The sequence below is a fragment of the Artibeus jamaicensis genome, unplaced genomic scaffold, assembly GCF_021234435.1.
Source record: "Artibeus jamaicensis isolate MK-2021 breed Jamaican fruit bat unplaced genomic scaffold, CSHL_Jam_final contig_470, whole genome shotgun sequence".
Lineage (NCBI taxonomy): Eukaryota > Metazoa > Chordata > Mammalia > Chiroptera > Phyllostomidae > Artibeus > Artibeus jamaicensis.
In genome coordinates this window covers 1,101,807-1,118,140 of record NW_026521849.1, presented here as the reverse complement: position 1 = coordinate 1,118,140, position 16,334 = coordinate 1,101,807, and the positions used below count along the sequence as shown (strand labels likewise).

The window sequence follows — 16,334 nt, the reverse complement described above, 5'->3', positions numbered from 1 at the left end:
CAGGCTTCATCAAAGCCAAGGGACGAGGGTCCATCACCCCCTTTCTCCATAGCCCCCGAAGTCCTTCCCTGGGGCCTCCATGTGACCATGCCTGTCTTAGGTGGTTCCCCCCTTGGGGGGAATCCGCCCCCCCTTGGCGGGATTCCCCCTTGGGGAATCTTATTGTTCATTGGCTAACTGATCAGGCATTGGAGGCCAGTTATGAAAAAAGGAGCAGAAGCGGTGCTTCTGCCAGGGAGATAAGCTTTGCCTTCTTAGTGGCTTATGGTTCAAAGGTTGCTCACTCGGCCTTAGCCATGGGGGGTTACAGCTCCTGAAACCAAGCAGGGCTGTTGTCAACAGGAAGCTCTGAAAGAAGAGCTCTCAGGCCCTTATTATTTGTTGCAGCATGCATAACAACAACAACAAAAAAAGGAAGATAAGAATTATTTTAACAAGATCTGTTTCTCAAGTTCCTGTCTGTGATAAGAATGCTACTTTTCATCTGGTTCAAAGGAGGATATTTTTCACAAGGGAATTTATCTCTTGCCTAAAAAGAGAGAGAAAGAAAGAAAAAGGAAGATCCCTCCCTGCCCTAGCACCAACACTCTGGGCCAACACTTGCAGCCAGTGAGAAACCACTGCAACCTCAAACTCTTGTTCTTCTAATGGACTTGTGTTCAAAACACCCCTCCCTAATTTCCTTCTAAAACGTAATAAAAGCTGACCTTCACTTTGTCTCTTTGGATGTACTTTGGGCTTGCCTGTAGCTTGCTACAGTTTGCCTGTCCTGAATTGTAGTTCTTCTGCTATTTCAGAATAAATTCATTTTCTGTTTAGCTGGCCTCAGTTTACCTCTTTAAGCCAACATCTCCTACCCATCTTCTGACTCCCACTGTTCCAGCCTTGGAAGTGGCCTAAAAGGTCCTTAAACATGCAGGCTGGCTTCCCCCTAAGAGCCTTTGCACTTGTTCTCTTGACCTGAAATCTTCCCAAAGCTGGCTCCTTGACTCAGCTCCTTGTTTTTTTGCTCAAATGTCACCTTCTTGGTGAGCCCCTCTCGGTTCAGATATTTTAAGCTGCCATCTGTCAACCTCTATCTCCCTTCCCTACTTTACTTATCCATAGCACTTATCTTCTCAAATATGATATCCTTCCTTTTATTCTGATTACCTTCTTTTGTTTCCCCTCAAAGTAATAGAAGATTGTAGAGGAGCAATTTTTGTCTTATTCTCTACTGTATCTCCAGCACCTGGCACATTGACACAGTGAATTTGTGTGAATAAAGTGCCTAATGAACACTGGATGAAGGAGTTGTGTGAAAGAGAACTGCTTTCATCCTTCTCTTGGTCTTGGCCTCCAAAGCTTCCCCATATACTATGTGTTTGGTGCAGTGCCCAGGTCTTATTGGGTCAGGGGTTCCTTAAATATTGTGTTCATCAACATTGTTACTATTTGTGGAACTACCTGTTTGCATGCCTTCTTTCACTCCCTTCAATGACATCTTAAAGCCCAAATCCTTTCCCTGCTTAACCCACCCATAGCTCCCCTGTGACCTTGGGACAAAGTCCAGGCTCCTTACCATGACCCCAAAGATTCTTTGTGAAACGATCCATTGTCCCTTCTCCAGCCACACTGACATTTTAGTTCATTGAATAGTGCTGTGAGATCTACCTCCAGGCCTTTGCTCATGCTGTTTTTCTGCCTGGAACATTCTTTGACTTCTCAAATCAGCTGTTTTTTCCTCCAGGAAGCCTTTCCTGGCTTCCCCTTTCCCAGGCTAGGTCAGGTCCCTCCTTCTGGGTCTCCCCAACCCCTTGGAGTTTCCCCATCCCAGCCCTGACTACTGTGGGCTGCCCTGGTCTGGTGATGGGTCTGTAACTCCACTGAACTGTGAGCTCCCTAAGGGCAGGGCCGAGTAGTCTTGGTCACTGCTGAATCCCCAGCAATGTCAACAGGACCACTTGAGCTGGCTCTTTTCAGGAGCTCAGCAGTTCCCAGAATGTAGTAGCTCTGCTTGGGATCTAGGTCTGAGTTCTACATTCCCCAGCTTGGGTGGGGAAACAAAGTAGGTGGTTTTGAGGGGGTAAGCACTACATTTAATTTCTTGATAATCACTAGCACTGTGAGGGTACACAGTAAGCCTTTTTTGGAGCCTCAGTTCTTTTTTAAGGGGGACAGAGTAGGTAAACTCACCAGTGATTGTGTCTGATGCTTTACAAGTCCCAGCACAGGGCAGGCGGATCCAATGGAGGAACTGAGTTAGATTCCTTTGTTTGTCCCATCACACAATGAGCGCACAGTAAGTCCCTTAAGGGTCTGGGTCTGTTTTGGTCTGGTGAGTCTTAGGATCACACAGGCGGTGGGTGGCAGGGTTGGGGGGTGGGCGCTGTTGAGTGGGGACGTACGCAGGCTCCCCAGCAGATCTAAGGGTCGTTGGGATGGATGCAGGCAGCACGAGAAGGAGATTTGACCGGATATTTTATTGGGTTGCTGCTCCCTGTCCGCCCCCGGAACGGTCGGGATAAGCTAAGCCGGGCACCCGACCCCCGAAGCAGTAGGTGTACTTGCTCCTACCGCTTTTGCGCACAATATCGCGACGGTAGTAGTAGCGCAGGCCTCGGCTCAGCTTCTCGTAATTCATGCCAGGTTTCCTCTTGCGCTCGCCCCACAGCCGCGCCACCTAGGGGATAGGCAGAGCTTAGTGGAGAAGATGGGAAGGGGAGGGCTTGGCAATAGGTGGGCGGGTGGGGGGGCGGGGCAGGGTTCGAGTATAGTAAGGACAACGGTTAGGTGGCGCGGAGCAGGGTCGAGGTGAGAACGCGTCCGGGGAGGGGCCAAAGACTAGGCAAAATGAATGGTGGGACTAGGCTGAACAAGAGGAGACTGGGGTTGGACTTGGCGGGTCTGGGAAGCTGCCCCACCTCTTTGGGGTCGCACAGCTGGAACTCGAGGCTGTTGCCCGTCCAGCGGATGCAGCTGCTACGAGCCCCATCTTGAAGCAGCTCCAGGAGGAACTGCCACAGCTGAATTGGACCTGCTGGGTGGAGGCAAGTGAACACTCAGGTTTTCTGGCCCCAGTCCAGGTCGCTTTGATGACTCAGGCGTCCGGGCTCCCTCCCCAGACCAGTGAGTCCAAATCCCTCCATATAAGGACCCAAGGATTGGCCTCGGGGGCTCGGGTTGTCCCACCTTGAAGACCCAGTCATCCAGACTCTCAAGTCTTTCCTTGCCACCTAATCCAGGAGCCTAAATCCTCGTCCCTAGCCCCGCAGAAGACGACCAGGGTCTTAACCCTCCCCTTCCTCAGGACTCAGGAATGAGGGCAACCGCCGTCTCCACTCTCCAGCGCTGAAGCACCTAAGTTCCGCTCTCTCACAGCCAGTTTCCCGGGTCCCGCCCCCTTATGCGCGTAGGCTGCAGTTTAGCTTCCTGCGAAGTCTTGCGGACCTCTCACCTCGGTGGTTAGTTTTGGGATAATGAGCTAAAGTTGCGCGGTCCGACTGCTGGCTCGGTCCGGAGGAAGAGGTGAAATCTGAACTCTGGTACTCCTTCGAAGACGTGGTGCAATCCGTATGCAACCCCATGTCCCAGGTGGTGGGATAGTACCGGCGCTCAGGCTCGCCCCAGGGGGTGGCGCGGTCGCAGCCAATAGAACAGTCCCAGCTGGTGGAGCTGGCTGCTGCCGCTACGCCCGACCACGAGTTGGTACCTCCCGCAGAGCTGGTGTTCTGGCGTGTGATCCCTAAAGACCCAGAGGAGCGGAGAGGGCCCAGGCCGGGAGGGGCGGGGCCCAGGGCCGGCGAGACAGGGCTCCAAGGGTCCCAGCTGGTGCACCCAAATTGTGACCAGTCTCCTGACCACGGTAGAGCCTGACAGGAGTGCTCTGTGAGGAGGAACGGATCCCAGTGAGTGGAGCCCCGGTGTCTCATTCCCCGGCCCCCTGGGGAGTTCTAGAAGTCGAAGCTCTCTGTCCCTGGTTCCTGAGGCCCCTGGCTCCCGGATCTGGGCTAGGCCACCTGGAGGACACAGGCGCCCCCAGTCCTATTTCCGTTCTCTCTCAAAGATAAGGGAGGAAAAACTTCAACCTCGGTGGAGGGCCCCAGATTCCTCCTTCCCTGTCTCGTACACACTCACCCGCTTTCTGTGGAGTTTCTGGGTGTGGCAACGTGGAGCCCCAGTCCTGCTGTGGGAATCCTGCGAGGGATAAGGATGTAGCTGAATTTAAGGAAGTGTGTGAGCAATAACTAGAGACCCCCCCCCCCTCAACCACTCACCCAGTAGTTTTCATTTGTCTGGGACGGGAAGTCCTTATTACCGCCCCCCCCCCCTCACTCAGAGCTAGGACTTGGGACTCCAACCCCCTCTTCATCCTCAGGAGTTTAAGCCTGAAGCCCTCTCCCCGTTAAACTCGGGAAGTCCAGGCATGGTCCCTTCCTCCCACAGATTTAACATTCCCCAACACCCAGGATCCCAGCCCACAAACACCTTTCCAGCAAGGGTCCTCTGTCAGGGTGTCCCCTTGGAGTGCCACTTCAGGGAAATAGAAGCCGAGTTCAGCTCCTTCTGCAGGCAATCAGGAGATTAGGGCGGGTCAGGGTCAGTGGAAGCCTCCCACCTGGGCACCGGCCCCCGCCCCCCCCTCCCCGCCCACACATCTACATTGTTTCAGCCCCAGCAGCCTACCCAGCCTTGGCAGCCTACCCGGCCTTGACAGCCTGTTCCCTGGGGGCCCTTCCTGTGGTGATGCTTCATCCCACGTCCACAAGTCCATGGATGTTCCTTGTAAATGTTCTGGAGTAGGGGGGATGGGATGGTGGGGAAGACACAGGGTGAGCTGGTGTCACTTAAGGACCCTGCAATCTAAGTCCCAGCCCTTGCTTCCCTCAGACCCAGGAGTCCAGGCCCCCAGATCTCCAGTCCCCAGTTTATGGCTCACCTCTGGCGGGTTCCTCTGCCCCCAGTTGAGGGTCTCAGCCCCATTTCATACCATGCACCCCTCCCTTGGGGACCTGAGCAGGGGAGAATTTTCCAAGACGTCAGAGCTGGGGGTTGAAACTAGGGTCAAGTTGCAGGGGGCTGGGGCGGGGCTGAGCTACACTGCCCCCAACCCAGGAATGGCCACCTGCCTCCTGGTAGCTGGGGCTTTCCTGCTGGAGTAGCTTTGGGGAACAATAGGCTGGGCTGCAGGGGGTGTTTATGGGGTGATGGCACTGGGGCAGGGGGCTTGGTAGACAGGTTCTCCATCTGGGGGACTTGATCCTGCGACATGGAGGGGGGCTGGGGGAAGGAGGGCCTGGGTACAGCTGGGCTGCACCAGATTTATCTGCAACAGGAAGGGGGGGATTTCCGGCCAGACTCTCCATTAGCCTACGTCACAATCCACAAGACAACTGAGGGAGATGGAGTTGGGGGACGCTTATTGGGATCCCTGACCAGGTAGAGTTCTCCCATTCCCAGGGCTCTGAGGACATTCTAGAGGAGCATCAATCATGATAATGGTAGTGTCAACAAAACAAACAATAACAGTAATACTAATAGCCAACATTTGTTGAGGGCTCATTGCATGCCCCCAACTGCTACGGGCCTTTGTTTAATTTTCTATTGGGTAGTTACTAGTCTTATTTCCATTTTATGACAGAGAGGAAATTGAAGCAGGCTTCCTCCCACTTTTGTTCATCTCCAGAGTCCATGCCCTTCCATGCTGTAATAGTTTGGGACAAATGGGAAATTTGAGTATAGACTATGTGATATAAAATTACTAATTTTTCTTAGATGTGATAATGGTGTCATGATATGAAAGATGTCTCTGTAATGAACACTGAAATATTTAGGGGAGAAGTGCTGTTTGTAACTTGCTTCAAAAGATTCATCAACCCTCTCCATGTCTGTTTTTGAGTGTCCCTCTCTCTCTCTCTCTGGGTTTTCTGCCCGTTTCTACTCTCATTGTACTGCTTCACGGTTCCCGCCTCTCTTCATCCTTTTGCCTCCCTTCCCACCCCTCCATCTCTGTTCATCTCCACCTATGACCTTTTTTTCTCTACCTGTCCTCAGGAAGACTTAAATGCACCCTTTAAAAGCCTCCTTTCTGTCATCATTCTCCTTCCCATCTCCTTCCTTGCCCCTAGGGTTAGTGAGCAGAAGCAGGGCAGAAGGGAGGGCTAGTAATGTGCGGGTGGGACTTGAGGGTCAGCTGGGTGGTTCAGCCAGGTGGCAGGGAGCTGAAGGGCACTTCCTGCTGGGGGAGGAGGCCCTCATCCTCTGACCAGACTGGAAAATGTGACGTCACAGAGGGGGGTTGTAAAGCAGAAAGACAGGAACAGAGGAAAATTTAACATCTCTCCTGGGTGGCTAGCTTCCCTGACAGGCCTTGGTAGTTTCTCCCCTCCTCCCTTGCCCCCTACCAATCCAGGGTTCTCACCACTATACCCCTGGGAGACCCTCATCTCCTCCTGCTGGAAAAACACGATCTCCTTCTGCCCCAGCCTCTTTCCAGACCTCTGCACACAGTAGTTTCAGGGCTGTTTCTAAAGTGCAGATCTGTGATGCTGGTTCCCTATTTGAACTACCTCAGCTTCCTGGGACTGGTTGCTGCCATCAGAGTAAAGTCTAAGCTCTTAGTCTGGTGTTCAAGTTCCTGTATGGATTTTCTTTCAATAGGCAGAGACAAACTTGGAGCCGGGAAAGGAGATGGGTGAAGAGACCCATAGATATGGAGAGAGTCGACTCAGATACAGATGCATAGGGACAAACCAGGGTACACTCAACAGAGAAAGAGACAGAAAAACATTCAAGGAGACCCCCACAAAGACATAGTCTAGGGTTCAGCAGAGTGAAGAGAATGGGAAACAGTCTCAGAGATCCAGAGAGTGAGAACTGCAGACTCTGAGAGAATGACAGAAGAGAATGAGACAGCCTCAGAAACAGCCAGTTCCTTCAGAAAGCCCTCCTCGAATACCAGCTTGCACCCTGGGCTCCTCTACTCCAACCCTGATCTCTCTTCTGCCATTGGACCAGGAGCTCTGAGGAAACAGGGCCTGGGACTGTTACAGTCACCAATGTGTCTCCAAGCACTGTTTAAGCCCTAGGTGAGTCTGCTGCAAGCCTAGAAGGCTGTGAGCTCCAGAAGGGCAGGGCCCAGGAGACCCTCCCAACCCTTACGCTGGTGCTGAGAACACAGGCTAGAGTCAGAAGAGCATGGGTCTGGGCCTCAGCTTCCTCTTCTGTGAAATAGGTTGTACTCAGTGTGCCCTAAAGAGGTTTCCAGAAGATGTAATGGGCGCTCAGTAGGAACTGAAAAATGACCATCTGCATAAACTCCTGGCTACCTACTATTCCCAGGTGGGGAGAGGCAAGGTCTTGTATCCCAAAGCGTTTCCAAGCTCAGCCAGGGATGGAAACGAACAAAAATTTATTGAAAATGGTTTTGAGGAAGATGGTTGGGTGTATAATTGCAGGTTTTCCAAAGAGAACACTGAGGAGGAGCCAACACCTGGCCAGGTGGGAGCAGGTGCCCAGCCACAGACCCTATCTCAGGCCCAACTTCTTCTTCTCCTTTTGCTTCTTGCGTACCACATCCAGGTTCCGGTCCTTCCACATGCTCTTGCGCAGCTTGATGGGGCGTGAGCCCACATACTTCCCTATGGGAACGGAAGGTTCAAGGTCAGGTTTGAGATTGGGTTTAGGCCAAATACCTGTCACACCCATTGTCCCAGGGGAGGCCTCACCCACCATTCATCTCGCGCATGGCTCGTACATAGTCGCTAGGATCCTTAAAGCTGACGAAGCCATAGCCCTTGGTCTTGCCTGTGCGCTTGTCGCGGATCACCTTAGCCTTAAGGAAGGATGGGAAACGGCTGAAAGCGCGTGCCAAGATGTCATCGTTCACCTCATTGCCCAGATCTCCACAGAAGATCCGAAAGTCATCTGTGGTGGGGAGAGAGGAGATCAGAGGATGCAGATGCTTGGACCAGTGTCTGCCTTATTTAAAGGGCCTTCTCTGGAGGCATCTCAACACCACCCCCTACCCCCAAGCCCCTCTGCATCCCTAGCAGTCTCTGCCTGTGGTCCCCTTAGTGATAACTGCCAACACCTGTATGGTACTTACCTCGTGCTAGACTTTCTGCTAAGCACTCATGAGGTTTTAGCACACCTGGCACTCTTAACAGCCCTTTTACACTGAGGCACAGAGAGGTCAAGTCACCTGCTCAAAGTTACTCAACCAGCAGTAGTCGAGTTGGGATAGAATTCAGGCATCGGACTCCAGAGTTCTCACTTTTAATTAATTGCACTACCCTTCTTCACCCTAGGATCGTCTCACCCATTCCCAGGATGAAGCCCCTCTGTCTCAGCCCTGGCTTCTTCTCTCAGCCCCTGGTACCCCCTGGTTTCCTGGACACCTCCCTATGGACATACCCTAGGTACCTGATACCACTGGCTCCCATAATGGCACCCAATACCACAGATTTCATCCTTCCTCAGCAAAGCCCTTTTTCTTTTTAAAGATTGTATTTTTTTTTTTTTTTTTTTGAGAGAGAGGCAGGGAGGGAGAAAGAGAAGGAGAGATCAAGAAACACTGATCAGTTGCCTCTTGCATACTCCCAAATGGGGACATGGCCTATAACCCAGACATGTGCCCTGACTGGGGATTGAACTAGCAACCTTCTGGTTCAAAGGCCAGTGCTCAATCCACTAAGCCAGCCCACTCTTAGTTCCCACATGAGTCCCCGAAAGTTGAACACACTGCCCAATCTTTCTCCACAGCTGACCTCAGTTGCCATTTCTGGGCATATCCCCTAGGGTGCGCCTGAGCCTCAACTGAACATGCTCACACCCAAAGAATCCTTTCCCCATGAAGCACATACTATTATTATCCCCTTGTTAGAGATGAGGAAGATGAGACTGTCACAAAACTAGGGTCCACTGCCTATACTGGCCTCATCTGGGCCCATGCTGCCATGACCCCTGGCCTGGGGTGGTAGACTGTCCCAAGAGAAGAGGCAGAAGTCAAGGACTGGGATGGGAGGTAGGTCCCTTTCCTTGATTACAACTGGAGTTGCCCATGGTTTCTGTGATAATTAAGGACGTTCTCTGAGAACAAGATAGACTAGTTCAGGAGAAAATAATGAGAAACTCAGAAGGTGACACCTTCTACAAGACAACTGGTCTGGACACTTCAAATTACTATACACAAGACAAGGCAGTGGGAGAGAGATGATTCTCATTAAAAGGTAATTTGAGGCATAAAGCTGCATGAATCCTGATTTGTTGGAGAAGAGTTTTCAGTTTGGGGAGAACTGAGTAAATGTGAATATAAATGGATATGAGAAACCATAGAATTATTAATTTTCTTAGATGTGTTAATGGTATTGACATGGAAGAGATTTAACACTTTTCTTAGGAGATAAATACTGAGGTATTTAGGAGTGAAGTGATAATTTATAACTTGCTTTAGATTGAGTAAAACCCCCCAAAACACACATACACATAGAGAGATAAAGTAATATAGCAAAATATTGATTGCTAAATCTAGGTGGTAGATACATGGCTGTTCATTGTGCAGTTTAGTGTTTAACATTTTTCTTTCTTTCTTTTTTTTTGGGAAAGATTTTATTTCTTTTCAGAGAGGGGGAGAAAAAGAGGGGGAAAAACATCAGTGTGTGGTTGCCTCTCATGTGCCCCCAACTGGGGCACAACCTGGCCAGCAACCTAGACACATGCCCTGACTGGGAACCAAATGGGCGACCCCCTGGTTTGCAGGCTGGTGCTCGATCCACTGAGCCACACCAGCCAGGGTTGTGTTTAACATTTTCCATAAAAAGTTGGGGGAAAAGCCCTGGCTGGTGTGGCTCAGTGGACTGAATGCCAACCTGGGAATCAAAACGTCTCAGGGTCAATTCCCAGTCAGGGCACATGCCTGGGCTGCAGGCCACATTCCCCAGTAGGGGGCGTATGAGAGGCAACCAATTGATGCATCTCTCGCGCATTGATGTTTCTCTCCCTCCCTTCCTCTCTCTCTAAGAAATAAATTTAAAAAAAAATATTTTTGAGGAAAAAAACAATGTTCTTTTACCTTTAGCAAGCCAAGCCCCTCATGAATAAGAAACAGAAGCCAGAAGGTCCTAGGTGCCAATCACTTCCACCAAGTTCTGTTCAGTGGCTTGGTGAGGGCCTGAGCCATAGCCTAGTCCTCCATGAGGTGTGCTAACAGTGCCTGCCCTGCAGAGAGGAGGCAGTTGTGTAGTTAACCTAGTTCACCTTCCTTGCTTCTGCCCCAAAGAAGAGAATTTGGCCTAACAGGCTGAGCAATGTCTGATCCTGGACATTGGTCCACGTACCTGCATCCCACTCTAGCAGGCTGGGGTCTTCCCAGCTGCTACCGGCTGCCGTGCGAATGCAGCGTTTCAATTTCTCTGGCTTTCCTTTCTTCTTGTCCTCACCCAACGGCTCTGGGACCTGCAGAAGAAAAAGGAACAGCCCTGATTTGGTGTGGCTCAGTGGGCTGGGCATCATCCCATAAAGGAAAAGGTTGCTGTTTTGATTATAGTCAGGGCATGTGCCAGGTTATAGGCCAGGTCCCTGGCTGGAGGTGTGTGAGAGGCAACCAACTGATGTTTCTCTCTCACCAATGTTTCTCTCCTTCTCTTTCTCCTTTCCCCTCTCTCTAAAATAAATAAAATCTTAAGAAAAAAAAGGGCCCTGGCTGGTGTAGCTCAGTGGATTGAGCAGGGGCCTGTGAAGCAAAGGGTCGCCAGTTTGATTTCCAGTCAGGGCACATGCCTGGGTTGTGGGCCAGATCCCCAGTAGGGGACAAATGAGAGGCAACCACACATTGATGTTTCTCTCCCACTCTTTCTCCTTCCCTTCCCCTCACTCTAAAAAATAAGTAAAATATTTTTTTTAAAAAGGGGAAGCAAAGGGTTGGTGTTAAGAGTCTTTGGACTCATTAGTCTTCCTCCCACCTTCCTTTGCTCCCTGCCCTCCTACCTCCAGAGTTAAAGGACTGGATATACTCCTTGGTTTATGTGTCTGCCACCCTCCTCCAACTTCTTGGGCCCCTTGTACCTTCAATGATAGAGGACTACATGTGTTTCTATGTATAGGAGCTCATGGAATCCTGTCTGCCCTCCCAGTCCTTTCTATCCCCTCACTGTGGTGCTCCTTGCTTACCTCAAGAGCCATGAGGCCAGGGGGTGGCTCAGGCCGTGGGGGCCGGGGTCGTGGACGCAAAGATAGGAGCTCAGGAATGCGTAGTGGAGGCAGCAGGCCTCGTACAACTTCCAGAGGGAGGGGCAGGGGCTCAGGCTCAGGCAAAGGCATGGCCAGGGCCAGTGGTAGGCTGGGCCCAATGACAGCAGGGCCCGCTGGGGCACCTCCCGCTCCCACAGTTACAGCTGCACTAGCATCCTCCAGCCCAGCTGCTGCCGCCACTACTGCTTCCTCCTTCTCTTTCAGGCCCAACCCCAGGCCTAGGCCCAATTCTCGGGGTGTTGCTGGCTCTTCCTGTGGGCAAGGGGAGGAAATGAAAGGATCAAATCAAGGCTTAAACCTTACTCCCATTCCCATCCTGTACAACAAAACAAGGGCCTGGGATCAAAGAGCAGGCAAGAGATATATATCAAGACAGAGAAAGGAGTCTCTAGTCAGAGACAGACACAGGAATAGAGAAACAGATAGAGATACACACATACACACGCAAAGACACAAGGACAAAGAAAGACATCAAGACAGAAAAAGAGAGGGACGACGGAAAATGGAGATGTAGAGACAGAAATACATCCACAGCTCGTGTTTCTCTCTATACTTTTCTAAAAAAAAAACAAAAACAAAAAAACAACCCAGAAATAGAAAGATCTGGCCACAGAAATACAAGGAGAGACAGAAACAGAGTGAGGAAGCAGACACATAAAATACTGGGGCAGAGACAGACTTAGACAAAGTCCATCAGTCCAGAATCAAGGGTCTCCACATCCACTGCACTTCTGATCATCAGCACCCTGTTCACACTTACCAGAGGAGGCCTCAGAGCAGCCATGGAGCCCAAGGGAGGCCCCGGGGCCCGAGCCATTGGTGGTAACATCATAGGTGGTCCAGGGGGCCCAGGCAGAGGGGGGCCCACAAGGGCTTGGTGAGGGGGCCTCAGGGCCATAGGGCGAGGACCACCTGCTGCAGAAGAAAGAGCAGAATCTGTCAGGGTGTTAGTAGGGGAGTTAAAAGGGTTTGGGGGGTGGTTATATGGCAGGGATGATGATTCTGGCCCCTCACCTGCTCTCTGAAGCACATGGGGGACAAAGGCTGGACGCAGGATTGGGACCCTCTGGGGGCCCACAGCTGTGGGAGAGAGAGATGGGTGTGTGTGTCATGGGGGACCAGGGCACTTGGGGCAAGTTGTGTGTGTGTGTGGCGGGGGGTAGGTAACTAAGCATCCAAGAATCCTGGAGAAGAGTGTAGAGAGCCTTCTGGGAGATACAAGGGTCTTTTCATTTGTTCATACAGCAGAAATTTATCATCGAGGATCTCCTTTGTGCCTGTCCAGGAACACACCAAAAGACCAAGCGTTCTTAGGGAGCTCCTGGTCCAGAGTAGGAGGGCATAAACCCATTACTAGAGAGTTGAAAGCCCCAAATGTTTAGAACCAGGATGGGGGAAAGTCTAGGCATGATGATTGGAGCTGAAAAGGGAAGCCCAGGGAGTAGTGGGAGCCCAGAGGAGCCCTCTGACCTATCCAGGGAGACTAGAGAAAGCTTCCTTCCTGAAGAAAGGGGCCTGGGAGCTGAAACCTAAAGGATAATAAAGACTTAGGCAAAACATGAGTGGAAAAAATAATGGCAAAGAACATTTATAAACAAAGTAATTTTCCCTTTTCAGTTTAGTATAACTGTAATAGAGCAGGTCAGGGTTGGAGAACATAAGAGAATGGTTAAGACATCAGCAGGCATCCAAACATAGCCTTACTGACTGACCCATGAATGTTCTCCCGAGGACACCGAGGAGTCACAGAAAGGTTGGAAGCTGAGCAGGGGACTAGGTCAGATTTACATTTCAATCAAAACCATACTAAAGAGTAAGAGATGGGAGAATTTCTCAGATACCAGCCCTGGCTGGTGTGGCTCAGTGGATTGAGCAGGAGCCTGCGAATCAAAAGGTCGCTGGTTCAATTCCCGGTCAGGGCACATGCCCAGGTTGTGGGCCAGGTCCCTTTCGCTTTCTCTAAAAATAAATAAATAAATAAAATCTTTAACAAATTTTATCAAATATCAGATTAAAAAAGTATAACAGGACCTAAGTAATGTTTAGTCTCATAGACATTATACCAGAACTTTAGATAACACTGAAGGAAGTACTATCATAAAAACTATGTGTATAAAGTTTACCTCAAAGAATGGTCTGTGAAGAGGACAGATTTTAGTTGACTTTGGTTAATTTGATTTTGGTTTAGTTGATAGGTTTTAGAAGGGTATAGTTGGGTGAGAGTGAGCAAGGGAGAGAATTTCAACATGAGCATTACTGGCACATCCCAGCAATGTTTAAGGCTTTGGGAGGATGTGAGGATCTCTCCGCAAGGGGCCAGGTGATGTAGGGTCTTGATTGCCAGGTGAACAGCTTGGTTCTTGTTTGGTGGTTCATCTCATCAACAGAGAGCATGTAATGCTTACTATGTGGCAGACACCAGGACTTCTGCTCCTCATGGAGCTTATATTTTAGAGGAAGCAAAGGATAGTTAAGTAAATTGTACAGTTTGTTATAAGGTGTTAAGTGCTAGAAAACGCAGCAGGGTAGGGATTAGGGGTGACAGTAGGAAGCTGGTTTACAATGATCAAGTTAAACCTTATTAAAGATAAAATGACTTGAAATATATAATCAGCTTTGTGCTTTAGGAAGTTGACAACATCAGGGTGGGGATGAAATGGACAGTGTGAGTTAGAGCAATAAATCAGGCAAGAGGCTTAAGCAGTTGAAATATGAGTGCTTGGTTAAATGTGGGTTTCCTGGCCCCAGAACTACCTGCTCGTCGCAAAAACATGGCTTCTCGAGCCTCTGGACTGTCCAGGTGACTCCTATCACCAGGGCCAAAGCCAACTGTTGGGAGAAGAGAGATGAGGATGGTGGGTGGAGAGCCCTGGTCATCCCTTCTTACCACCCTCCCTAATCCCCTGGCTCCCTTGTCTCACCAATCCTTACTTACCTGGGCCCACAAAAGGAGGGCCACCCACCATGGGAGAAACCACTGTGGCTGCAGCAGCTGCCCGGGCCTCCAGGGTCTGTTGGACCTGTTCGGGAGGAAGTTTGGGTAAGTGATCTGACTCAGTGCTCCCAAACTGCCCTGAATGGCTCACCCTGGGAGGTCAAGGGTTTTATTCTTTGCACTGTGTGTGGGGGGTTGACTATCTGTCAATCTTTAGGGCTTAGTTAAAACGGCACTTTTCAGGGAGGCTTTTGGGATTATACTAGCTAAAGCTGTCCTTAGCAGCAACTCTCACTATCCTACTCTTTCATCTACCCCACACCATGTAGCACTATCTGAAATTATGTCCAGCCTTTCCTCCCCATCTCCCATGCCACCACCATTGTCTCTTGCCTTGATCATTACAGTAGCCTCTTCCTCCGTCTCCTCGATTCTGCCCTCTCCCCTACAGTCTGTTCTCCAAACACAACCAGAGTGACCCTGTTAACATCTAAGTTGGACCACATCACCTCTCTGCTCAAAATCCCTCAGTGGTTTCCCATCTCAGAGTGAAAACCTAGCTCCTTACCATGGCCCACAAAGCTCTACCAGATCTGGTGTTTTTCACCTCTCTGTTCTCATCTCCTGTCACCCTTCCCCTTGCTCACTCCACTTCAGCCACAGTGCTCTCCTTGCTGTTCCTTGAACATGTCAGGTGTGTACCTGCCTCATGGTTGTTGCACTAGCAGTTCTTTCTACTGGAAATGCTCTTTCCCCAGATATCTGCATGGTTTCCTCCATCACGTCCTTTATATCTTTGCTTAAATGTCATCTCTGTCCTAATTGTACTTTGACCTGTCTCTCTCAAGTGAAATGTAAACTCCAAAAAGGTAGTAATTCCATTGTGTTCTATGTTTTGTTCTCTGCTATATATGCCTAATTCCTAGAACAGTGCCTGATGCATAGAAGGCACCCAGTAATTATTTGTTGACATAATGAACAAATTTTATGTGTTTTCTTTTTAGTAGTCTTTCTCTCCACTCGTCATATATAGCTTGGGCACTTGAATGTGACTAATGAGATTAAGGAACTATTTAACTCAAATATATAACTTAGATAGATAGAGGCATTTCCATCATTGCATAAAGTTCTACTAAACAACATGCTTTAGAATATAAGCTCTCAAAGGGCAGAAATACTGTTTGCCTTAGTAATTACTGTGTCCTTAGTTCCTGGCACAAAAATATTTGTCATGCAGATTAATCAACAAGCCAACATGTAAACAGTTCTCTCTATATAAATACTGAGTTCCAGGCACTCTGCTCTTTGACTTATATGCCACAACTCAGACGTACCTGCTGGTATGTGTTGGTTGCGATAATTGGACGTATCACAGGAGTTGCTGGGACCTGCATCGCTTCTACTGTGGAGACCGTAGGCACAGCAGGCATTGCAGCTGGGATTCCAGAGACCGGAGCCCCCAGGACTTCCTGCTCAAACCTGGGGGTACAGGACAGACACCATAACTCAGGACCTTGCACCAATTCTGGAACGCTGGCTATATCGAGACAGCCTTCACCCCTGCGGACCTCTTCTTACTCCCGCCCCCACAATCCAGAATGTCCCATTTCCTCATGATAGAGCCATACGGCGGGCCTATTGCGTCCCGGAGGCCCCAGGGTTCGGCAGCTCCGGCTCTAGGACTGCTTTTATTCTGCCCTGTCGGGGGCCTTACAGGGCCATCTCCGCCTCCATCTCCTTTAGGCGTTCTTCGCCGCTCTTGCCCGGAATGCTGGCACCAGGGCCCGGGACCACAGGTCCTCCAGCACCCGGGAGTCCCGGGGCCGGCCCCGCCCCAGCCATCGCTGCCGCCTTCCTTGTGGCCGCTACTACCCCCGGGGCTCCACCGATTCCGCTGTCTACTCTCTGGGTACGTCAGTGTAGACGCCCGCGGATGACGTAGGAGCGAAAGCGACCGGCGCTGGTACGTGACATCATAAGCCAACCGGGGTTAGTCTTTAGAGCGAGGGCCAATGAGAGTCTGGCTACACCCAGCGGGCCCACCCAAGGAAAAGTATAGGCCAGTCACAGTGCTTGAAAACGAACCAATGGAAGACTCTAGCTCTGTGGGAGTGCAGCCGAGGAGGCGGTGGAACCCTTACGGAAAAATGGGGATCAGTGAGAGCTCTCC

At 50.4% G+C, this 16,334-nt stretch overlaps 2 protein-coding genes across 5 annotated transcripts; both read right to left on the bottom strand.

Moving 5' to 3' along the window:
- Positions 1-2,443: 2,443 nt before the first annotated feature.
- Positions 2,444-4,753, bottom strand: ETV2 (ETS variant transcription factor 2). Its single transcript, XM_037138427.2, has 6 exons — positions 4,684-4,753; positions 4,468-4,545; positions 4,117-4,176; positions 3,437-3,865; positions 2,904-3,016; positions 2,444-2,662 (listed from the first exon to the last, which is right to left on the bottom strand). The coding sequence occupies exons 1-6, from the start codon at positions 4,751-4,753 to the stop codon at positions 2,462-2,464; spliced, it is 951 nt and encodes a 316-aa protein (XP_036994322.2). The 3' UTR covers positions 2,444-2,461.
- A 2,620-nt stretch (positions 4,754-7,373) lies between these two features.
- On the bottom strand, positions 7,374-16,108 carry RBM42 (RNA binding motif protein 42). 4 transcript variants are annotated; one of them, XM_037138480.2, is made up of 10 exons: positions 15,879-16,108; positions 15,499-15,643; positions 14,165-14,249; positions 13,984-14,058; positions 12,244-12,309; positions 11,990-12,165; positions 11,149-11,481; positions 10,317-10,434; positions 7,711-7,905; positions 7,374-7,619 (listed from the first exon to the last, which is right to left on the bottom strand). In XM_037138480.2, the coding sequence occupies exons 1-10, from the start codon at positions 16,004-16,006 to the stop codon at positions 7,507-7,509; spliced, it is 1,434 nt and encodes a 477-aa protein (XP_036994375.1). In that variant the 5' UTR covers positions 16,007-16,108; the 3' UTR covers positions 7,374-7,506. The 4 variants fall into 4 exon arrangements, with proteins under 4 accessions (XP_036994375.1, XP_036994376.1, XP_036994378.1 ...); XM_037138481.2 differs by having other exon boundaries at positions 11,990-12,144; XM_037138483.2 differs by lacking the exon at positions 12,244-12,309.
- Positions 16,109-16,334: the final 226 nt, after the last annotated feature.